Raw genomic sequence first — 24,769 nt, forward strand, 5'->3', positions numbered from 1 at the left:
AATTTCATCAAAATTTAAAGTGTCTAGAAAAAGATTGAAACTGGAATGCTAAAGGCAAAAAATTAATCAGACAAATAATCACAAACCCAAACGACCTACTTGCAAAACACTCTCTTTAGCTAATTATTTTGGAAGTCTGATTTTAAGGATCAGAATTCCTAGAGCCGCTGGTTAGTGTGAGCAGTAGCCATCTTGATCTCCAAACACAAATAAGAAGGATTTAGAGGAATTCCCTGATTATTGGGAGCATTCAGCACATACTAATAAGTTAATAGTCTTCAGTGCATTGAAGCTTGCCTTTAAAAATAAGCATATGAATTTAAAAATACTTTTAAAAAGAAAAAAAAAAAAAAAAAGAACAGATAGCAAATGTTTCCACCTAAGTAGGATATTATGCCCTCCTACACATGAAGTACTGACATACCCGTGACTATAGCCACACTTGCAGGCCCTCCTAAGCTACAGATCTGCCCTGGTTAGATTACTTTCAACAGGATTACTGCACTTACTGAGCCCCCTTAACCAAATGCTTTATGTCTTTGTTCATATGGTTTTAATATGGTTTTAACCAATTGCAAGGTTATTTATAAGTTTGCAACTCCCCAGTAGTTAGAGTTATGAAGCGTTCAGACTTAAGCATATCCAGTTGTGTGGTAACCCAACTACTGCTTTCATGCGGTTTCCAACTTTTTATTCATGCACAAAGGCATGATGCATGGCAGTATCTGAGAACTTTCTGATTAACTCTTTGTTTCAGCAGCAAATTCATACAGCAGCCTACAATAAAATTACACATCAACTAAAATGTAAAGATTAAAAAAAAAAAAAATTCCACAAACTGGAATTCCACCTTAGACTGACGAGAGGTCTTTAGTCCTTGAAAAACAAAGGGACAATCAATTAAATTAACAGCTGGTAAATGAAAAGCAAACAAAAGGAGTTACTATAAACTCTGCATAATACGGCTGTAGAATTCACTAGAGGTCAGAAAGAGTCCAAAGCTTGGGCTGTCACTTGTTTTTAAAAGAGCTGGATAATTTTATGACTGTTAATAACATTTGTAGTAACACATGCTAAGATAATCAAATCTTATGTTCCAGAGTGTAAGCTGTTCAACTGTTGGGGTCAAAGAGGAATTCCCTCGTTCTCTCTGCTGCTCCCTTCCCTCCTGACCAACATCCACAGATGATTAACTGGGAGCCTTCTAGGGAGAGAAGTTCATTTTCTTTTGTAACATCAGGTATTGCTCACTCGATTTAAGGGAGAGCTAATAAATGGTATAGACCAAATCTATTTACCTTGCAATTAGAAAGAATCTGAATGCAAGCATTTAAAAAAACACATTTGCTTTTAGCTGAATACATACATGAGTGTTTTTGAGAGACAGACAAAAATAAACACAAATTACAATTGACACACACTTCTACTAGGAAATAGCAGGACTGGATTTTTTTTTCTGTGCTGTAAAGTGACTAATGGAAGCAATTCAATAGCTACTCTTGGACCTTCAGAATGGTCATTCAAATTTCTAACATTTGAGTTATGAGAGTAAATGCATAAGGACCTGGCAAAACAAAGGGTTATTTTCCCCTAGTAGACTAAATACTACAGAGGAATGATAATATACATTTTGCTATATTTCAGTTTAATTTAGCAGATGGTTGGACCTTGTCAATTATGGCCTCACTTTCATCAAGTATTTTAAAATGAAGACATTGAAATACCATAAAAGTGTACAGAAATATTTTTACTAAATTTAGACAATGCCGTGATTCTGTACCCATATCTGCATGCTTTCCCAAACTTTTCTGTTTGTGACTAAATTTCATTAGAAGTGTTGCCATGCATTAGAATCAGAACAGAATTTAGAAGATCAGAGATCTGGTTACTAGCCTCAAAACTGTGAATCTCCTTTTCTCTTAATCATCTAGTAATACATTCCAGGCTGAAAACACAGCTTTAGCAAGAAGCCACAGCAGTATAACAACCAGCAAAACTATTCTAGGTTTAGCACAACAATTTTTTTGGAATGGAAAAAAAAGGCAGAAAAGAAGTCACCAATTTCAATTTCATTGCGGTGTTCTGCAAACCTCAACAGCACAAAGCAAATTCAGCTGCCCTCCACACAAAGTTGGGAAAAGAAGGTCTTAAAAAAATCCAGAACACACACACACACAGACATACACATATGCCACTGGTCAAACATCTTGAGAAGCAATATGATGTTCTTTTATGAACAATATGGAAACGTAAGTGCATGCAAACAGATGCATATATATGTTTGATTTTAAACCTATAAAAGCTAAGAGAAAGACAGATGATGTTCTCATAGATACTTTCATTCCATCATTTTAACTGTGCCTTATGATAGGCACATGTCAGATTTTGCGATGTGATCAAACAATATTGGAAAAACTGTGATAAAAATGGACTACATGGTGCAATAATCAATTATCAAATAGCAATAAATGCACTTTTCCTATTCTACATGCGAGTAGCAGTTAAAAGGTTTAACAGCAAATATTCCAAATACTCTATTCGCAACTATTTTTACAATTAAAGAACTAAACTTCAGGGAAAATCCTAATATGAGTTTTGTGCATTTTATTACAGCAATCTTTGAACATGAATAGTGTTGTACATTATAAGTCTAGATTCCAGTAGCTCCATTAGGGTAAATCCTCCGGGGCTTTGGAAGTACGGATATCTAACCCAGATACTCTGAATGAGTCACTGGGAGAACCTACCCCTTTTGTTTATCTCTATAAGCAAAGCAGGTCTCTAGACATGGCTGTTCCATCCTATTTTCAAGAAGACACCTGAAGTAGTTTAAATTGGTGATGCGAAAGACACTTGGGCTTAAACGTTCATATTCATATTTAGAATTAGAAATGCAATCAAGGCAGTTAACAAAATCCTACCAAATGCTACTGTCTTCAAGTATATGCTTTGCCTTGTGCTGGATGTAAATATATAATTGCATACCATGCATATATAGATTAAGTAGGCTTTTTCTGTATTTATCAATCTGATTTTTATTTATTTTGTAGCATTTTAAGTACACTTTTTCAAGGTTGCGTTTCATGATTGCCGCTTATATATTAGTCTGTTTATGCTTAGGCCTTTTTTGTTACGTTCAGAGAGAAAAGAAACCTATCACTAAAGAATAAGGATGGGTGACAATGGAACAATGATAACAACATCATTATGCAGTGTTTTGCCTCTTGTACCACCATCACTGCCATGTTCTTCTCTGATTATTTCAGCCTCAGGAAAATGTGCTGCTTACTGTTTATGTCAGGATGGCAAGATTACTGTTTGCATGATTACAATATCAAGTATGATGTACGTAATGCCTGTGATAATATAGATGTACCCTCAACTAGCTCCTGTCTTTAATCTTCATTCAACAGGAAAAAGAACCCAGAAACAAAACAGTGAGTTGCAAATTCTCGCAGCCTCGTATAGGCCTCGATCTTGGAAGGTGCTGAGTACTTTCACTCCAGCCCAACAGAGGGCTCAAGGACATGGACAGTCACTACTTAGCTTCACGGGAATATCTATGTGCTTATATTAAGAACAGACTAATGCACTTCACTGAATCAGGGCCAAAGCGTGTAGTTCTCATATGTTCACACTGAATCTGAGAATACAAATTAAACACCTTCTTTCCAGGCTGAAAAAGATGCTTTCTCCTTCTTATCGATTACTCCTTTTTCCCTTTGAAACAGGTAGGTTGAAAGGCTTCTGGTATAAAGAAGAACTATTCTTGTTTAGGAAAAAAAACAAGAGAAAGCCAAGAACAGAGTCCTGTAAGGATTTATGCAAGTGGTCAACACCTTGCATTAACAATGTCCTAGCCGAAGGCAAAGGAACAACTCCCTACCAGTGAAATTGCTATATTTACTTACTTATCTTTCTAATACAATCAGAACTAAGTTGCTCATAATTTATGTTTTTAAAACTTGTACTCAAGGAAAAAGCAGCCCAAACTGGATTTATGAACACTATAAATTCATCAAAAGAAACAAAAAAAAGCGAACGATAAAGTGGGGTAAAGGTTCCATTTGCTAGATCCGATATGCAAATGCAGGCAAACACGTACTTCCTGGAAACTGGGAGAGATTTACATCTCTCAGAAGGAGTAACTCTTCCATGCAGGAAGTATGAATCAAAATAACGCAATAGAGAGAGTACTTTGAAAGGGTAACCAAAGGCTATGCATTTTTTGTCATGCAGAATCCAGGAACCCTTACACCTGAAACCATCTTAAATACAAAACGAATACCTACAGGCTGAAAAACTTATATGGTTTTACTGCTGCAATATACAAAGACAAAACTGCTAGTCATCTATAGCTAATGCGGCGGGCGAAAATCCATTCTCTAGCTTTTTATTTAAAGTAGAATGATTTTATAAACCTTGTTTTGTTTTTATCGTGAAAAGCTTGTTTCAAGTTTCTCACATAAGATATCCATTAAAGTACTCTTCAGCTCAATGCAACAATGACAGTTTAGAAAATGCTTTTATACCTTAACAACCAATCTTGAATGGGAGTTTCAAAAGTAGTGGTTTCACCCACAGAACATATTAGCCACTTACGTCCCACTTAAGACCTATTTTTGACCTCGTTTTCAGCATAAGCATAGACTGGGTCCTACTACATCTCTCTGCATTTAAAATGAGGTTTTTCTCCCTTTTCTCCTATCCTCTTTCATCCACTCTAGATGACATATATGGAAAAGTTCATGCAATTCACTGATGGAACATTCCAGCACCTCATTCCAGTGGAAGATTTTTGCTGCTCTGTGGACAAATACAATCTGTGAGTAAGAGGGAATTTCCTGTCCCATACCTTCCTTACTCCTTTGTATACTTGTATACTTTATAACTGCGGTCATATTTTCTAGCTGTGTCTTACAGGAAAGAGAATAATAATGTCCTGGGGAAGCAATCAGTATTTTGGAGCTTTTTACTGTTATATATGTAGACTATCATAATACCTACCACAGTACCCAAATCATTTTATAAAGGAGGTTGGTAACGGTATCTCCAGGCACAGCAAGGGGAAATTATTATCTTCTGGTTACCCAGAAAGTCAATGATTAAGCTGAGAACTGAACCCAGGACTTCTGAACATTAGGCCAGTCCACTGGTTGTTATGCCACACTGCCTCTGCCGTAAATCTATTTGATGGATTTTTCAGTCATGGAACATTAAAGGCTCTGCTCTTGTCTAATGAATATGTTTAAAGAAAACAGCACAAACAAAAGAAAATGTAACACTTAAATTATCTGAGACGTACTGCTTTGATGTCACACTTGGATAAAGGATTTCCTACTGGAGACCTATGTACACTTAGACATACTGAAAAATATTTTAGCCAGTACCACTAGCTGGCATGCTGGTATCTATTTATGTCTGAAAAGGGAACATAATCAGTTTTAGTTGGGTAAGTACAATCTGAGCCAACTTTTATATTATGACCAAAAGCTTGGCAGTGCAGTAGCAGTGGCAAGTAGCAGAAAATTGCTTACGGTGTTATTTGCCAGATTCCTTGAACGATTTACATTGGGTTTTCAAGAGAGTTTGAAGTATTAAAAACTTAAGATTTGGAAAAGCCTTGGACTGGGGATTTTTGTTCCTAGTTGCAACAAGATGCACAGGAGAGGATTATGATATAGTATGACTGACTAAATGAAGCATTTTTTAATATAATTCTGTGATTCTGTGATAAACCGCCTGAAACATTTAGGAGCAGTTCAGTTTGAACTGTTAAGATATATTTTTTAATTGAAGATTTGGAGAGCCAATTGATTTAGATTAAATGCTCAACCTTTCACGTCTACTTGTTTAAGATTCATGTTGACATTGTACTAAATATGGCTGTAGAGTTTGTATTCCAGATAAATTGATCTGACTACAAGCCTCACTCTTTAGTATGATTCTTACTCCAAGATAAATCAATGTTTAATATCTCCTGCAACAGCCCCAGTAGATAATTTTAAACCTTTTCTCCATCCCATTAAGTTACCTTTAAAAATTCTTTATACAAGGCTTCACAGATGACTTCTGAAAAACTAGTTTATGAAAAGCAGTCTGAAATTCATTAATTCAGATGGAAAGGGTTTTTTAATCTTGCTGCATTGTGCTGATCTCTAAATCCATCTCTGTTTATCTAATTCTCCTGCTCAGCTAATTTAAAGAATAAATAAATACTTCCTGTAAATCTGTAACACAGATTTTAAGTGTAAAGAAAAATATCCTTCTACTGCTTGCTGCGTGGGACAAGATATCTCCAGGGTGTGGACTTCTGCCAAAGGAGGCTGACCAAGGCTCCCCCTGACTCCCTGAAAGGTTGGGTAATCTGCATTATCAGGTACTGACCTCCACCCAGCTCCAACGCTGCTGCCACATCAGCTAAGAGAAGCAGTCATAAGCAGCAGTGTGCTGAAGCTCAGGCATCAGTCACATGCCAGCCTCCATTTTGCACATTAAATTCTACTGTCTGCTCCCTCTCCCCTCCCCACCCTCCAATCTGGTGGAGCGGCTAAGAAGGAGGAAAACCATCTCTTCCCCCTCCCTCAAACCTCTCCTATGGCTAAGGGCCCCAGTGGGATAAGAGTCTTTGATATCAGAAGAATGCAAACAGCAAGGCTCAGGTTTGCTGCTTCTTAGGGTTTAGAAACAGAGACATAAGAGGAATTTCAAATGACTATATATTGGGAGAACTGAAAGAGTTGATGCCAAAAGGAAGGAAAGAACTATATACTCTGGAGCTATCTGGTTGTATATCCACCGTTCATACTATAGGATCTTCATATCCCTACTTGTGCTTTCCCTTACTCCTATTTCCTACATTGCATTATAGTCAAAGTGCAGTTTCACAGACACTGTATGCAGCAGTGAAACTCTGTCCCATCCCTCACTCTCCATCCTACTGGTTCCTGACACAAACAGTCCACAGTCCTTTAAATCTTCTGATTCAGCTATTTATGGGGTCATGCTATAAATTCAAACAGTAAAATAGTCCAGTTTAAAAAAAGGGGAGGGAGGATGTTTTGTTTTCAAGGCCATGTTTTGCCACGTTTACAGTAGAGTTGCTCAAATAGTTATGTCCTTGAGGGGACAGTGAGCTGTAGCCCAGGTTGCTGAGAACTTCTTTGCGCTGGAGGGGCAGCCTGTGAAACCTAGATAGCTCTTGCCTTTCAAATCTATTAAAGATCTTCATCTCAGGAACTATACCTGCTTTGGTTTGGTTCAAAGCACAGCCTAAAAGGGTCTGATCCTAAATGAGTTCTTTGATCACTAATAAAATAGAAATATTAAAGAAAAAAATGTGACTGATTGACTTATAATGCAATTTTCAATTTTATCTCTATTCCTTTGCTACCTTCAAGCAATCAAAAAGGTGATAGATAAATTGTGTATTTTGCTTATGGAAAACGTTCAGTGTTTAGCCTAGTTGGGAACTGAAATCCAAGGCAGATTTAACAACAAGAATGCAGTTGTATAACTAACATACCCACTACATTGCAAAAATATGTGAAATAGTATTCACTTTTCACCATGTAAGATGTCAGTGGGAATTCTACTGGGGAAATTGTGTACTATTCTGTTAATTCATTATGTTGTTGGTGTGTGTCACATCTTGAGGATGTTGTTTTCATGAGACCTTACAAGAGTCCCAGCAAAAGGGCATAAGCAGCAGGGAAGAGCAGCAGCAAGGACAAAAGGAAAGGAGACCCGAGCTAGCAGATCATTGCAAACACTGGAGGAAAATTTCCCTCTCTCTCATGATAAGAGAATGATAGAGACTTCCACTACCTAAACTGTAGTCTGCACCACATCAGGAGCATTTCTAATACCACAGGAGTGGAGTCTCAGAACAGTTGAAGGGTGAATAAGTAAAGTGGGTCCTGATTCAGAGAGGCACATGTGCTGAAAGCCATTCTCAACATAGCAAATGCTTTACATTAGAAGGACTTAAATGGGGTCATGAACAGGATATTTGGTACTTTTTTCCCCTTTTAACTGGATTCTTTATGCTCTCTTAACACATATTCCCAGGTAGCTACAGTAGCATGGCATGGATGGGGATAAAGGGAAATCACTTGATAAACCAAGCCAATAGTATATTTCATCTCCTTCCCTTATAGGATAATTCACACATTCACTATAAATTTCCCATACTGCACTTCATTACTTTTGCCTGTTAATGGTAGTGAGTACATACTGATAAACTACGGATGGCTTTTGCACTGAATGGAACGGAAATCCTACATAGCAGAGCATGCTATTTAGTGCAGAGGACTTAGAGGTACCCCAATCCATATAATGTCAGTCTATAACTGTGAATATTAACTCAGCCCGTTCCCTGCAAAAAAAGAGAAAAAATAAACCTCTGGTGAAAAAGGGTGGGAGCAAAACTTTGCAGGAAAATAACTTTCTTGTATTTATAAGTTTGGGTGTATTTCTGAAGGGAAACAAAGATTTGACATGCACTTCATCAAGAAGACATCTGTCATGATGCAGTGTGATCTGTAGTGTGATATTGAAGAATAAAACACAGAAGGTATGCAAAGGTCATGCAGGTAATCCCTTGATAAAGGGGACTCCCTTGGGAGGAAGAGTGCAGCCAGACAACGTAATCTAATTCATGAGTATTCAAAGGCCTCGAGTAGCATCAGACGAGGAGCAGAATTCTGGCAAGGAGCTGGCAACTGAATATGTTTCGGCAACCTGCTGAACCCTTGACAGACCAAGAAGTTTTACAGTGCATGATGTGTCAGTGGCTCACTTTGAGCACAGTTCTAATGCACATCCTCCCAGTTATGGCTTCTGTTCATACTGGCATCCAAAATACAGAAAAGGGTGTTCCTGTGCTTTAAAAATGGAAGGGAACAAGCATGTCAAAGCAGGATGCACTAAGCAAGAATCTGCATGTGTATAAAAAGATAGTTCATCTGAATGGGAGCCATATAATGAAATTGTCACCTAGCAATTTAACTCAGGGATGCAAAGAAAATGGCAGTGAGATAAGAATGCACCCATTGCCTGCTATCTCGGGAAGCCTTTGGCAAGATAACAGTGAAGGCATGCACCCAGCTACCGATCAACACGGGTCTGACATTAAACCACAAGTGTCCACTCCTCTGGCTGTTTAATAAATTGCTTTGGAACGGGTGGAGGTGAGGAGATCTTTCCAAAACCTTGTCTCAGTGTTCCCCCTCAGTTAATGAATGTCAGCAAGTGGAAGAGAACAGAAATTTGATATGTTTTCCCAGCCTTTCTTATAGAAGCATTTGCAACATGTTAGAGGCCACAGGCATAAAAGTGAAACACTGGGAAATTAATGTTGTCTGTAGATTCTCAGGATGTAAGCCGGGCAATTTCAGCTTGTGGGTTAGCCATACTTTAGGTTTTAAGTAGTGTTATAACAGCTTACTATGACTTGAACATGATTTTAGTACGAGTAATCTGATGTTGGATATCATTTATTACCCTGTTACACATTTCCAATTGAGATAGACCTGTTTATGGGGTTAATATTATGTGGCTACAGATGCACAAGCTATGTGCAGTGAACAATTTATCCAACAACTATAGTCTCTCCTATCTTTTCAAACTACCCCTGGAGGATCAGAAATTTCTATACATGTATGAGTATATGAGAACTTGTAAGTGTTCTAACAATCTAACTTCTGAGTTACGCATGAACTAGGCACGTAAATGCTCAATAGTTTGCTGGTGGTGATTTATGCGGAAGTTGGTCACCTAAGACAAATTACATCATTGTTTTCAACTCAGTAAGTATTGCAACATTGCCTTAAACTACCTGAAAAAAAAACAACTAGGAATTCTCTCAGCCAAAAGACCTCCCAGGTAGTGGAAATCCTTTACTTCTATCTGTCAAATCCGGCATCCATTAGCTTCAACACCACAGAAAGACCGATGAACTTGCATCAGACGTGCCGTTGGTAGGAAAAAGATGGCAGTGGTAAGGCATAGCGCAGCAAGGCCTGCAGGACCCCTAGATTAAATTGCTGCAGAGTTCACAGAGTTGCTGTAAAGATCTATTATTAGCACTGACACTGTATCAGGGGCTGGAAGAGCTCCCTGATACCACGTTCCTCATTTGGTCAGCGTGGAGTCTGAAGAGGGTGCTGCACCAAAGCCTCCATTTTTTATGAACAGGGGGTGAGCAATTTGGGCTTAAGCAGCAAATGCCTAATTGTGCACAAATGTCCAATGTTCATATGCAGATACACGCACAGAAATAAAAATCCATTTGTATGAATATTTGTGAAAACAAAGGAAGGAATAAGCATGGTAAAACTCCATTAATCAGATTTCAAAGAAACATTTGCAATTTCCGTTTTTGCATTATTTGCTCAAGTCTTTTCATGAGATAAAAGAAGACAGTTTTACCTGCTAGCATGCTTATTCTTTTGTTTGAAGCAAAACAGTTAAGCCAGCACAAAGAAGCATATAATCCCACAAACAGGCAGCTAAGTAAATATCCTTCAACACCAGGGAGTGTATTTCAATTTATCATACCTTTTGATGCAGCCTAATGATACCTGAGGAACAGGAGACATTTTTAATTTTAGAAAGTAATGACATATCAGAGAAAGTAATCCCAATTTATCCTTGCTGTACTCAATCTACTGCAGTTAAGAGAGTTATATTGGCAATGCATTTGGTGTTATGAATTTACTTAGAGGAATACACAGAGCTTGGAAATACATGGCAGTAACTTTTGTGGATGTCTCTGCTTGTATCTAAGTGTGAAATAATATGCAAATATATTCTTTAGTTCTCAGGACAATTGAAGAAGCAATAGGATAGGATTGTGCGGCTGCCATTCTGACCCACAATTTAAATCAACGAATATATTCCTGTCCTAGCGAATTTATGTTTGAACAATAATTTTTAACCTATCTTTATTGTTTTGTGGAGAAGCATAATAAAAACATGGAAAACATTTCAGTATATGTCTGCAAAGTCTCCTGAGTAGCTTAAGAAATGTATCATACATAAGAAGATATAATCATTATGCTGCTACAGTCATCACAAAGACACTATCCTTTATGGCAGAACATCATCCTTTGGGAAAAATTATCCTTGTTGGTTTGTGCAAATTTTTCAACATTCACCCTCGGGACGCATTTTAACCTAATTCTGCTCCTTTGGGATTTTTTGTTGCTCCAAGATTTAAGGGAGAAGACCAAAACAGGGCAGAGCTTTTATCCTTTTCACAGGAAATACCCCATGTGAGCGAAAAAGCAGTGTATTTGGCATTTTTTGTTGAGCTGGAAAGGCAATAGAAGAAAGGGGCCAAATCCCCTTTTTATTATTATTATTATTATCATCATCATGAGGTCTAAAACCTGCAGCTAGGCAACCCCTTCAAGTAGCCCTGACAACAGAAATAAAACACCATAGTTTTGTTCAGCAACCATACAAGCATACTATTAAACATAGGTAGTGGCAAAAAATCTAGTGGCCAACATTCAAACGCAAAAATAGCTATTAATACCAAAAGAGTGTGCTGTTTTCTTTCCTGAAAATAATATTTTATGGCCTAGTGCTCTTGTGATTGAACTGGAAACATGAAAAACTTCAAAACTCCACCTAATATGGGAAGTTTCTTCACTATACAGTGTGTGTATATATACACACACACTTGTGTGTATATGTGTGTATACGGTTATTCAAATAATAATGTTTCATTTCAGTTCTTTATGTTTATTTTATCTTTATATTATTTATGTTATTTTCTTTTAATTTCTTACGTATGTGCATCATTATTCGACTGGTCAAACTTTTAAAATTTACGGTCCAATAAAGTTTCCATGATTTATACTTTGCAAAGATTGTGTATTTTTCAGTTAATTAATTTATTGTGATAATTTAATCATAATTACATAATTTGAGGGACTAAGCATTTAACTGCACATCTAATATATTGGAACAGAAATACACAAACTACCAACTTTATCAAGACAATTTTGGAAAGTAAGGTATTTGAGCTAAATGCTTAAAAACAAAGGTCTGCACAGCAAATTCTTCCCTAGGTGCAAAACTGGATCCATAGTAAGCTGACACCAAAGCTAACTTATCTGTAAATTTAGATGACCTACATATGCCAGAGATTTTGCACTGTTTCTTTTTGTCTTTTCACTGTCAGTTCCACAGTTTCAGTGAAGATGTATTTTTAATGTGTAAATTTCAAATACATTATTTTTATGTCTTTCTACACGTAGCATACAAAGTAAAGCTGAAAAAAATATTAGTAGGGATATTGGTAGGCATGAGTATGAATACTTAGGTGTAAATAGTAGTATTTGAGCAATAGCATGTGATCAATTAGAGGCTGAATCATATGTTATGTACAGACAGAAAGTTAACGTTTCATGAGCAGCTTTAATATTTCTATCTCTTGAGTTTGAAGAACAGACTTGACAAGATTTCATACCCACAGCCTTCTGCACCTGGTTCCCATTATAAACCTGGCCTTGATAATGGAGCTATGTTCTTCTACAGAGGCTAATGTTAGCAATGGTATGTTCCTTCCATAACTCTTATAACCTGCGTACCAGTGTTATGGCTGTATTTGACCCCTCCGTGCATGTGCAGTTACAAATTCCATCACCTTCCTCACTAAATGCATAGAGATCAGATAAAACATTTCTTTAAGTATGGGTACAATTTCTAAGCCTGATTTTATTTCCTGTGATATCTACAAAAGCTAGTGATGTAGTACAGGCTTCAGGGTTATGCTGAAAGATTTTTTTTTCCCTTGTTTGTTTATAATGGAGACATTTCTCTCTAAAAGATATGGTTGGAGACCCAGGGATTAATTTCTTTTTTTCCAAGATGCTCTGCTTTGAATTTAATTTCAAATTAGATTTTAAATTTCTATTTGTGAAGATAAATTCACTGCAACACTTCTCTGTGTCTGAGCTGTATTAAAATCATTCAACTGTTCAAAGATGTATCTATCTCATTCCTGATCAGACCTCACAACAGAATGAAAAAAGCAAACCAAAAAATGACAATGCTCACTCTGCCCTACTGCTGGCCTATAAATACATTGATTTAGAAAACCAATGCAAGCACATATAACAATGAAATTCATCCAAAAGCAAAAAATCATCAACACCTTGAACTTCTTGAAAAAATAGCAGGGAATTCGCTGGTGTGATATGCTGCCTAGGAAGTCCAGTCATAACACACACAATACACCCTGCAAAAACGTTGCTTGGGATCATTACTTTTTTTCCCCCATTCACTGTTATAAGCTTCTGCTGATTTCGTGCTTCATCTTACCCTGTCATGCAATTTCAAATATTGGAAGCAACAGCATAAATGAACAGAATTACTCCAGCTACAAAACTAAATGTTTGAAGTCCAGCATGTTTTCCCGTTCTAATAAAAGGGGGCAGTATTACATCAGCTGAAATACTGAATTGTCCAAATTATCGTAAAAAGTGCTGGAGAAGGATGCAAAACTGCTGAATTTCACTGAAAACAGGCTGCTACTGTATACTCAGTCACAAATCTGCTTGTCTGCCTTGGGGTAAAATTTACAGAGCTAGTTTAGTGAGACTTAGGCTTCTGCACTGCAGCTAGTTTAGAAAATTTTTACTTGAGTCACTATTTTTCTTTAAAAATTATTAGGGAAATATTGCAGTTGATATAAAATGAAGGCACACATTTAATGTAGCTAGGATAAGCCCTAAGCCTAGAAAGGAAATTGCAAAATTATTGCCATTTCAAAAAAATTTGGAACACAATATTTTTATATTCCTTTCTTCTTTTTTTTCTTTTTTAAAATATTTTTAAATAAAGTTTTTTCAGAGGAAAATATTGGTGCCCAAGTATGGATTTAGGAAGTTAACTTTGAACACACAATATTAAAAAATCATTGCTTAACATATATTAGGTGCAGCCACAACCAGGTTACTAAATTGGCCAAATTCACAGTAAAGTATAAAGGACATTTGTTTTGTAAGAATGATGAGGACTGCTGGGATTTGTATTTGAAATGTTTTCCTATTTTGGGGCATTTAACTTAGACAAGTCATTTATCTGTTATAAAATGATGGAACTGTAAAGAGGTAGTCTCTATGCAACGTGTCCTTCTGCATCTCAGAAACTCCCCAGGGAAAGGTTTGTCGACTGAGCAGAATGACGTATTCAGGAAAAACAGTTTCCCAGTTGCAGTGTCTCTTTGTGGAAATCAGATTCTTCATTAGACAGATGGAATACACTCCCACTGAGTTGAATAAATTGCCTATATTCTTGCAAGAAAGTGAGACCACACTAACAGTTCCTTAAGTAAATCGGTGTCTTTTTTTCTCTCTATACAGTTCCACATTTTCTATTATGGAATCTAAATATATTTATTTAAACTTAAATTAAATTATGCCTAAGTGTAAGCTATATGAGGCGGGACCTTCCTTAAGTTGCAGTGAGAACGGAACTTGGTACAATGACTATTGAGACAATACCACAATAAAAGTAACAGCTTTGCAGAACTAGTCATTTGCTGTTGATATTTCTATCCTTTTTTTGGCCTAATTATGAGGTATTTGCCCTTTAATTACCAGTAAAACTAAGATTTAGCCAACAGAAATAAGGATCCAATTGAAAATGCTTACAGTTTCTGTTACGTCTCTCAGCAGACAGAAATATTAGCACTGACCTCTTATTTACTAGTTACAAATACTCTTCTCTAAGCAACTAAAGGAAAAAAGAAAATATCAGAAGTTTTTCTTAAAAGGTAAAATCAAATAAGAATAGATCAGTCCCTGCAAATCTAAACCACTTATTCCTAAAGATTTATAAAAATCCATAAGGCCCTTATGACCAATTTATTCATGTTCTCAATTTAAGGGAGTTCATGACTACTTTTGGTAAAAGGAGAAAAGGTAATTGAATGCAGGATGCGCTGGTAAGTATTTTCTTAACTAAGTGCTCTTTTTTTTTTCAAACCGAGTTCAGAAATGACTAATAACAAGGATGCTAATAACAATGTGCTTCTCTTGGTGATTGTCTGAGAAGTACCCTGCACTTGCAGAAAAGACAGTGTGACTCCTGCCTCTGGAATTGTTCTGTCTATAATACTGAACGTCTGGGGAGAAAAAAGCTGGTAAAAAACTGTTGGCAACATAATCCAGTAGTGTTTGCATTTAGAAAAAAGCAATACAATGATGGAGTCATTGCGGGGCTGTAGGCAGTCAAAAGGAGATTATGCATGACTAGTAACTTTTCCTACAAAGACTTCCTGAAGTGTTTTTATCAGGCAAAGTTTGTACGCATGTGCAGTAGCTTCATATAAATGATGAAGCGTAACAGCTCCAGAGGAGTTGTTACACTCTATTGTGTCAATAATCCACATATTTAACAGTCCCTAAATACAGCAGACCATAACACCTCCGAAGGGGTCGTTATGGCTTATCAAGTCAAATCCAAGTGCCTAAATATGGATTTGATCAATAGACTGTAACATCTCCAAGGGTAAATAACATAGGTTTTTAAGAATGTACACATTTTGCATACAAACTGTGGTCTATATTAGGACAAACGATGTGGATTCAAGTTGTAAAACTTTGATTTAGAAATAAGAAAGGAATAAAAGACTCATTATAAGAGGTGATAAAGTACCATAATTCCCAGGAAGTAGGCAATGACTCATGTCATTTATTTTGGGGTCTACTTCTGGTTTCCTACTGCAAATACACACTTGCCTGAAAATCTACAAAAGGGTGGGAATGGAATATAAGCATAAAAACGCTATACTAAATTCTGCTGCCTCTCAGATCTCAATGAATATGCTTCACGGGTAAGTAAATGGGGAAGTGGGGGTATATCCTTGGGTCTAGCAAATATTTTGTGATTATTAATTGGGTATTTGTTCTGTCTTGACTTCATATATTTTTCTCCAATGAAATTAACACATTTCTGCCTATATTTTTTTCTACAAAGATTTTTTGAAGTGTTTTTGTCAGTGTTTTCATGCTTTATGCACAAAGAAAATAGGATCTGGTCCTTTTAAAAATAATGTCAGTTATCTTATGAATTATATAGCATTTTCAGGTTCATTTAAAGCTTTAAATCAAAGCAAATCTAGGCAATCATCCTACCTCAAAATACTAAAATAAGTACAAGCAGCTCTAGCAATGCAAATTTTTTTAAAGTACTCTTTTGTTGAAGGTAAACATGGCTTGACTGGAAGAAAGTCATATCCTCAAAACGAAGACAATTTTGGTATTTTACTTTTACTTCTATCACATGGCAAGATAGCCTATTTTCTGGATTTTCCTAATTCTCTCTCCTTCTCCAGATTTTCTTTTTAATCTGTGAAACCACTGACATGGTTACTTCTTCCCTTTGCTCAACCAGACTACACCTGATCAGCACCAGGAGGAGTAGAAAAAGCCAACTCTGCTCTGCCTTTTGGCTTTGTGTGCACTGTACTGGTTTTGCCTCAGATAGAGTTAATTTTAGTTCACAGGGTGCTGTGTTTTGGATTTGTGGCCAAAACAGTGCTGATAACACCAGGATGCTTTTAGCTATTGCTGAACAGCGCTTCTACAGCATCAAGGCATTTTCTGTTTCTTATGCTGGCCCACCAGCAAGCAGGCTGGGAGTGCAGAAAAGGGGGCACAGCTGGGCCAGTTGACCCAAACTGACCAAAGGGATAGTCCACATCATATGACATCATGCTCAGCAAGAAAAATTGGGGAAGGAGGAGGAAAGAGAAACATTCGGAGTTTTGGCATTTGTCTTCCCCGCTAACTGTTACATGTGCTGAAGCCCTGCTTTCCTGGAAACGGCTAAACATCTGCCGGCCGATGGGAAGTAGTGAATGAATTCCATATTTTGCTTTGCTTGTGCACACAGCTTTTGCTTTACTTACTTATTAAACTATCTCAACCCACGAGTTTTCTCACTTTTACCCTTCTGATACCCATCCCACTGGAGGGGAGGGAGCGAGCGGCTGCCTGGTGCTTACCTGCCCACCCTAATCCACAACAGTACATCAACTTAAATGACTCCGCAGTTGTAGATGTCCACAGAATGGTATCACCTCGGAAGTACAGCCTAACCTTAATGCTTTAGCAAATGACAAAGTTTGACCGTGTCAGAGTGCTGCATGGTTTTGTTTTGGTCTTTCTGATGAGGGAATCTCTGTGAGCACTTTTAAAGCTTTGTAGGAGAGTTTTTTTGAACAGCAGAATATGAACAGAGGCAATTTTCAATTCTGTGTCTCTAACCAAATACAAAGCTTTCTGAGATTTAAATGACACATTTTCAAAGAGTCCTAAGCTCAGGCTTTGAAGCTATGTACATAATTTTGTAAGCGCAATCATTTGCACAACAAACTATTACCAGCTATCTGAACTTGAAGACCAGTAACTGACCAGAACTCAATAGCTTTTTTAAACCAGCTGCAGGCAATTAATTTGTCATCTTTTTCTGGTGCCGGCTTCCAGCTATTCATTTATACAAGTCTAATTACCTGAAGCCAATTTCTGAAAATTTGGTCCTGAAAACATGGGGTCCTGATTCTTCAAAAGAAACCAATCCAAAATTGCAACTAAGTTGCAATTAATTTGAAGTTATCAAAGCTTCACTGGGATTATGACAGAAACTATATACAATCTTCTTGGCATACAATTATTTCAAAATTATGTTTTTCTAATTGAAGTGATCTATCATCCTTCCCTCCCCGCATTTTGATCATCCTGCCCATCATTTTTAGAGTAAAAGAAATATATCATAATGTAAAAATTGAAAGGCAGAGGGTAAAGGGGGAAAGTATTCTAGAATTCTGTTTGTGGAAAGGATGCTTCTGGTTTTAATGTATTTTATACTTGCTATAAAATATAAATATATTCTCTTAGTATTCATGACTGACTTAATTCTTTTCTTTAGGATAGAGAGTGGGGACATATCATCATTTTAAATGACTGATTTATATCCTATTCTTTTGTAAACCCTGCCTCTTCTTGCATCGACAGAGCAAGGATAACAGATAGCATACCAAAGGTAAAACCAGAGTACATATTACTACTTTTTCCTGCCTTAACAGTTCACTCTATAATACATGCTACAATAAATAAACCCAGCAGGATTATATAAGGGCACTGAGAGATTTAACAACTGATTTCTTTGCTCCTGTTTTATTCTTAGGTTTTAAAAGTTGCAAGTGCTACCATGAAAAGTCTCCCCATAAAAGACGGCATTTGAGAATGATGTTGTTGATATTTGTTAAAGAGTTCCAACTGACTCTACTATATTTGCAAGTAAAAATTTTTTTTTTTCCTCTGCCTGTCTGATGTATAACCTCAATCTGGAAGCTGTACATCAATCTGTGTATTGTTAGTAACCAGCACAAAAAAGAAATTTCAGATTATTCACTGAAATATTTACTGAATCTGCTTTAAAAGGTGAAAGATTAAATAGAAACTTGTTATATCGAATACAAGACATAAACATGGTACTGAAAATACTCAGGGAGCAGATCTGATGAGTGAGTGGATGCCATTTTTATACTTACTTGTCAAAGTCAAATCAAATGTTAAGAATTCTTTTAATAGCCCTTATAGCATATTAGATATTTTTAAATGTCAAGCCACTGAAACTCATAAAAATATTTTAAAATAAGCATAATTTTATAAACTCTTAATACTGATCATAGGTGTGACATTTATTTTATTTTTATAACTTGGTCTGTAGTACACTACCTCTTGGTCAGTTAAGAGAAATGCTGACTTTACAATTAGTGTTGTTTGAATATGGCCTGCTTGATCAGCTATTAATTTCTATATTTTTTCATAGTATCAATCTGAATTAAATGAGTTTTCAATGCTGAGATTTAAACTAACACTAGCAGAAATAAATATTTATTAGCCACTGAATTTGACTTGGAAAAGCATTGTTAATCCTGTGTGGTATCAGTTTAACAAATCTTTTTAATAGACACTGAGCCTTTCTCTTATTATGAGTGCTGTAAAGAACCTATCAAGCAAAAATATAAAACGTAGACTAGAAGGTATGTATCAATGTTTGATGGGCCTGTTTACAACATTTCTTTGCCTTTCCATGCCTTGCTACAGTCCTCCAAGTATTCCCTTGTGGGCTGAGAAAAGATCATAGTACCATCAAATTCACGGTTTAAGATATAGTTAGTATTCTGCTGAGTTTTATACTCAACCTGGATTAAAAATTCCTGTTAGTCTTTGGAGTATAATATAATCTTCCCTCTCTCCCCCAAGATACAAAGAACCTACCCTCTAATATACAGATATATCACAGAATTTTCGTTAATGAATTATAGGCATTGAAAGCTACCTGCTTTTCAATATTTTTTTTTTCAGCAAATAGTCTGAAACACTAGTTGCTTTATAGGCTAATGAATGTGTGAGTTTTCTTTTCATTCATTACTAAATTGCATTATAACTGTTCCTATTTGCTGATGCCATAGAGATTACTGGGATAATAGTTTCCCTTTCTAGTTAACTGGAATAAGCATTGTGGTATATAACTGATTTTGTGTCAGTGGTGAAAAATAAGTTGTGCGCTGTGTTTTTTGCAGCATAAGCCACCTCTAGGGAAGCTAACACAGAAACATTCTTCATCCAAAGGGCTGCCTTATAGCTCAACCAATTACCTGGTTCAGCGTTCAGTGGCTCTGCTATACATACAGAGACCTGCTCCTGGAACAAATCTTGTAGACCTTGGAAAGGCCACAGAGCAGGACAACACACATACAAAGAATTTTCCAAGAGATTTCTTTGTCCTCTGAGCAGTCTTTAAAGTGTGTGTGATAGAAACTGTTCCTCACCTTTCGGATATGATCCCAGCTTGCTATTTTGTAAACCAGCTGATGTCCTGCTCAGTCCAATGCTGGTCACGTTCTCTCACCACTTGCTCTCATTTACTGTTTTATTGTAACGCCCCATTTCATTTTAGTGTTTGGAATCTATGGCCAAGATTCAACAAAGAACTTTCATCTCTAATTTCCCATTGAAAATAAGAGCCAAAAGCACTGTTATGAGCCTAAATACTTTGTTGCATCTGAGTCACAGATTCAAGCACACTCAGATAGGCTCAACAGCATTGAAATACTTGACCATGCTAGTACATAACTGGCCTTTTTGCCATATTTATCAATCCAATCATTCTCAAAAGCACAATTTAAAATCTAGTGACCACAAACAACAGTAGCTTCAACCAATTCATTTTCCACATTGTTATATGAATGCTTGCAGCTTAATCACATGAGTACACAGGACTGTCTTTTTCAATGCTGTCATGTAAACATAGAGGAGTTTGTAGCACAGCACTGTGAAGTGACAAGGTGCGTTTAACATGAAATCAGAGATGGCTAAAAGCTCTAAGAAGAAATTTTATATAAAAATAAGAAGCTATTTGCAGGGAAAAGAAGAATGAATGACAGACTTAGTGGCAATGGGAGATATTACCTTTTCATTCCTGCAGTTGTTTAGACCCATGTTATTCATGGAGGGCAATTTTCCATCAACACCATGCGGCTGCTGTTGCTGCTGCTGCTCCCTCTGGATCTGCTCTCTCATTTTTCGAGCCTCCTGAATGGCTTTCATTACTGTGTCCTGGTCCCCAAATAGGGCAGGTGAATTAAGACTGGAAAGGATATCTATAAACAAAGAACACACTCTATTTAGGTAATTATCCAAATTAGAATCTGGGGTAAGCACTCAGCTCCCGTACTGTTAGAGCTGCACCCAACTAACATCCGCAAAAGAAGGAGGAGTGGCAATTGTTGTCTGTCTGAAGGCTGAATTAATCTATAGAAGTGATGGATAAGCCTGTGCACTTCTTTTGCTGTGATAAATAAAACCCCTGAAGTCTTGGCATAGCCTGATATGGAGGTATCCGAGCATACTCATGGACTCAAAGCTAAATATGTGTTCAAGACAACAGTATTCTGAAGCTCAAGTGGGAAGTCTGTGAAGTATTAATAACAATTAATAAAATGAACAAAGATGAAGAAAGAAATCTTGCTTACTTGGCCATGAAAGTCTGTGTCAATTTTTAGAATCTCTTTATTGAGAGAACCATCACTCCAGACATTTAGCTTTCAATTTCAGAAAGAGCCCCCACAGTTACTTTTGGGGGACAGAGCTTGTTATCACCTTAACATAAGTATAAAGCTCTAAATCAGTAGATGAAATAAAATAGTTTTCTTTCTCTCACTCTGGAGAGAAAGAGAAACTTTTAAACATGCGTCAGACTCACTCAAAACATTTCTGTCGCATCTTAAAATGCATGCTAGAGGTAAGGATGAATACCCCAGATACAGTTCCTAATTTGAGACCAAAAGACAGCAATTATTTGGTGACTGGTTGTTTTGTGTTGCCGTGATGAAGCTTTAACTTGATCCACCTGTTCCTGCGTGGGAGTATCCTCCATACTGCACATGGATAGATTTGTGTATATACATTCTAGCTAGGAAATTTTGAGCAATCAAAGTTTGTGAATGACCTGTGCATCTGCCTGACAAGCATATGCCTTTTATAAAAGCTCTGAATTTGTTAGATTTGTGTACTTACTAACAGTCCACTATAAAGCAAACAAACAAGCAAAAAAAGAAAACAAATAAAACCAAACAGGCTAAGACTTGGAATTCTCCTTCAAAGACAGTTTTCATATTCTTTTGACTTCATTGAAGTTCAGCTGAGTAAAATATAGGAAATTCAACCTTGCAGGACCCTGAATTCTTTTAAAATAAAAAAGATTAAGATTAAGGTTTTCTCATGCTTTATCCTGGGAACCAAACAGTTGCTTTAATACTGGGGTCTAGATGAGAAGAGATGCAAACTGTGATGTTTTAGATAGAACTGTGATGTTTTCTGTCTGAATGAAGCACCCCTCTCCAAAATAAAAGTAACATATTAGAGAACAACCATTGGGTTGTTCTCATTGGGTGAAATTTCCAATGCTCTAAATTGATTCAGTAATCAAGTTCCATTCTGGAGCGTAAGTAAGTTGGGAACCATATTCGCATGACTTTTAATGAGACTTAGACTCCCAGTCACCTAAATTTATCGTAAAACATGAAGCAAAACCTCCTACGTTGCTTGCTGATTTTTGACAATGTTTCCCTGGCTTCTTTTATATTTAAGGATTGAGAGGAATTAAGTTTTTATGACTTTACATGAAAAATATTCACACCTTAAATGTATCTCCTGTAGCCATTTCTCTGGAATGGTCTATGACTTCAAACTGATAGACGACTTTCTAATGTTAGATAGTGCAGTTATAGCTGGAAATAAATGGAGAGGTAGGATATCTAGCTAGCTGCAGAAAGTATCTTTCAGAGATCATGATGTTCCCAAGTGTTTTGAGAATAGAACAAATCATAATTTTTATATATTTAATGTATGTATTTAACATATCTGTTCATTATTCACAAGTGTTTCTATATATTTTACAAGTACACTTGAGCTAGAGATTGTGAATAAGTGGTCTGTAGTGAGTATTTAGTTGCTGTTAAAATTTACTATTTGAACTTTAGGGCTGATCATCTACATTTTGCAGCTCTTGATTCTATCTCTTGACTGGCTAAGGTAGTCTTCAGGCATAGTTTTCAGATCAATTTTTTTTTCAAACCTTAACAAGCTTTATTTCTTAATGAAAGAATCTTGAACACAGGTCAAAAATTCCCTATTTTCAACCATATGAATTAACAAAATCTTCACAGATGGAGGAACGAATAATAAAAACATGAACAAATAATAAAAAGAATCAACGATAAAATAAACTGGCTGGGCTGTAGCCTTTCTGCCTTTGTTAAAAAAAAATAAATATATATATATATTCAGCATATGGTCTTGGTAAGATGAACTTAATACCCAGAATGCAGAGGATTAGATTTCTTTTAGAATGCTGTTCTAATGGTATATTTGGGCTAAATAGCCGAAAACCGCATTTGGAGTTACCTTCTTGCCTGGCTTCTGGTTTACTGGAAACCAGAGATACTGAATGTTCCTTGACCCTGGTTCAACAAAGTGCTTGAAAATTTGTTTATTTTAAGGTATATTACACTGCCGCATTGCATGTATACTAATCACGTGAACCATGTGTGTACGTCTAGTATCCACTCAGGCTGTACGTGCATGCAAAGATAATTTTTTGTTTGTTTGGTTGGTTTGTTTGTTTAATCCACAGGTCAAAATTCAGAAGTTAACTTTGCATGGATACACCCAATTTATGAAGATATTCATACAAACCTCTTTACACATTTTATATATACATCTTTATTTACTTATGTGTATATATTTTTATGTATGTATATTTCTTACGTTCTATATTTGTTTGCTGTGTTTCTTGTAGATGCGTATCACTGCTGCATCATTCTGGTTACCCTTGTAAAAACTTGGCATTCAAGAGTTCTTTGAAAATCTTTCCTGCAAGTTTTTTTCAATTTTAATTCGAAATGTAGGCCCAAACATTCAGAATTGTGCTCATGCTGAGATTTCATGTCGAAAACTTGCCAGTATTCTCCTTTCCCCAGGACAGATTAGTTACCTAAAGAGGATCCTCTTCCCAGAGATCCGCCGAGCGGGCTGGGGATGCCACTCTTGTTCGTCACTGTCACTGGACTGCTTTTACTCGCTGGGAAGAGGTTCTGTGTTGGAGATGTTGGGGATTTGACAGGTTCAGCTGTTTTGGGTCGGGCTGAAAGATTCAGTGGCTGGGCTGCTTCATCCTACAAGAGTTTAATGTAAATAATTATTAGGAAAAGACAAATGAACACATCATTTTGCAAGCATTACTTTACACCTCGAAGACAATACCACATTCTCCAGCAATAATAACAAAAGAAGCTAATTATCTGCCTCCTTTAAGATTCAGCGAAAGGAAACCTCATTAATTTCTCTGTGTTATGCTTCTATTTACATTAACTATGTGGCTGGATCGTTCTTTTTGCCAAATTAAAATTTGAATTAGCTCACATTACAGCTTAATTTCCTAATGTGTTTTCAGAGATCTAAATTAACCTAGGGCATTTACAAAGAATTATTTAAAATTTCCAGCAGCTCAGTAATGCTTTTGCATTGGTTCTATTTGAAAAGTTCCTGGCACTATAAAAATAAGTTATGTAGCTTGTTTTTAAATGTAGCTTTTTTTTGAAATGTATTAGAAACTAAGGAATCAGAAATACTTCTATGAAAGAATCATTTGGAAACCCTGACAGTTGTTTGGCCCACATTTAATGCTGCTGCTAACTTATGCATTCCATGCATCTTATTTTAAGTGCACGTTTTATTTAGTAAAATAAACTGTGCTGTTGCCCCATAATAGAAGATAAGAATTTCACTGAATTCAAATTCCTTGACTTACTACAGCAATGAATGCATACTAGATGCATTTAAAATATATTTTTTTCTGCTATTTAATTTTGTACATTTTACGATATTTTATTATTAAAATGTGTCATTAATTTTTGACAATTTATGTAAAATCAAGATTTTTTTTCACATAAACGCTATTCTGCTTCTTGTTTGATACTTCTGTAATTATTTTTGTATTCTGTGGTTATTTCTGCTGCGTTCAACCTTTAGTGTATCTGTATGTTTATTTGCATAAAGACAAGCAATATTTTTAAGGATATGTAAATCTAATAGCAGCGCTTTTCTATCTTTTGGTACTTTCCATATGCAATTATGGAAGAAATTTTCTCTGACACATGTCTCGTTTCAGTGCTATG

The 24,769-nt window shown here is 36.3% G+C and overlaps 1 protein-coding gene across 1 annotated transcript in view; it reads right to left on the reverse strand.

The window, feature by feature from the left end:
- SOX6 (SRY-box transcription factor 6) overlaps positions 1-24,769 on the reverse strand; it is a 230,448-nt gene that overhangs the window by 35,045 nt on the left and 170,634 nt on the right. Inside the window, exons 9-10 of the mRNA XM_082485970.1 lie at positions 23,587-23,767; positions 20,502-20,692 (exon numbers count right to left, since the gene is read on the reverse strand). Coding sequence (XP_082342096.1) covers positions 20,502-20,692; positions 23,587-23,767 — 372 coding nt within the window. The remainder of the gene's footprint in view (positions 1-20,501; positions 20,693-23,586; positions 23,768-24,769) is intronic.

This window comes from Vanellus vanellus (genome assembly GCF_965231255.1).
Source record: "Vanellus vanellus genome assembly, chromosome: 6".
Lineage (NCBI taxonomy): Eukaryota > Metazoa > Chordata > Aves > Charadriiformes > Charadriidae > Vanellus > Vanellus vanellus.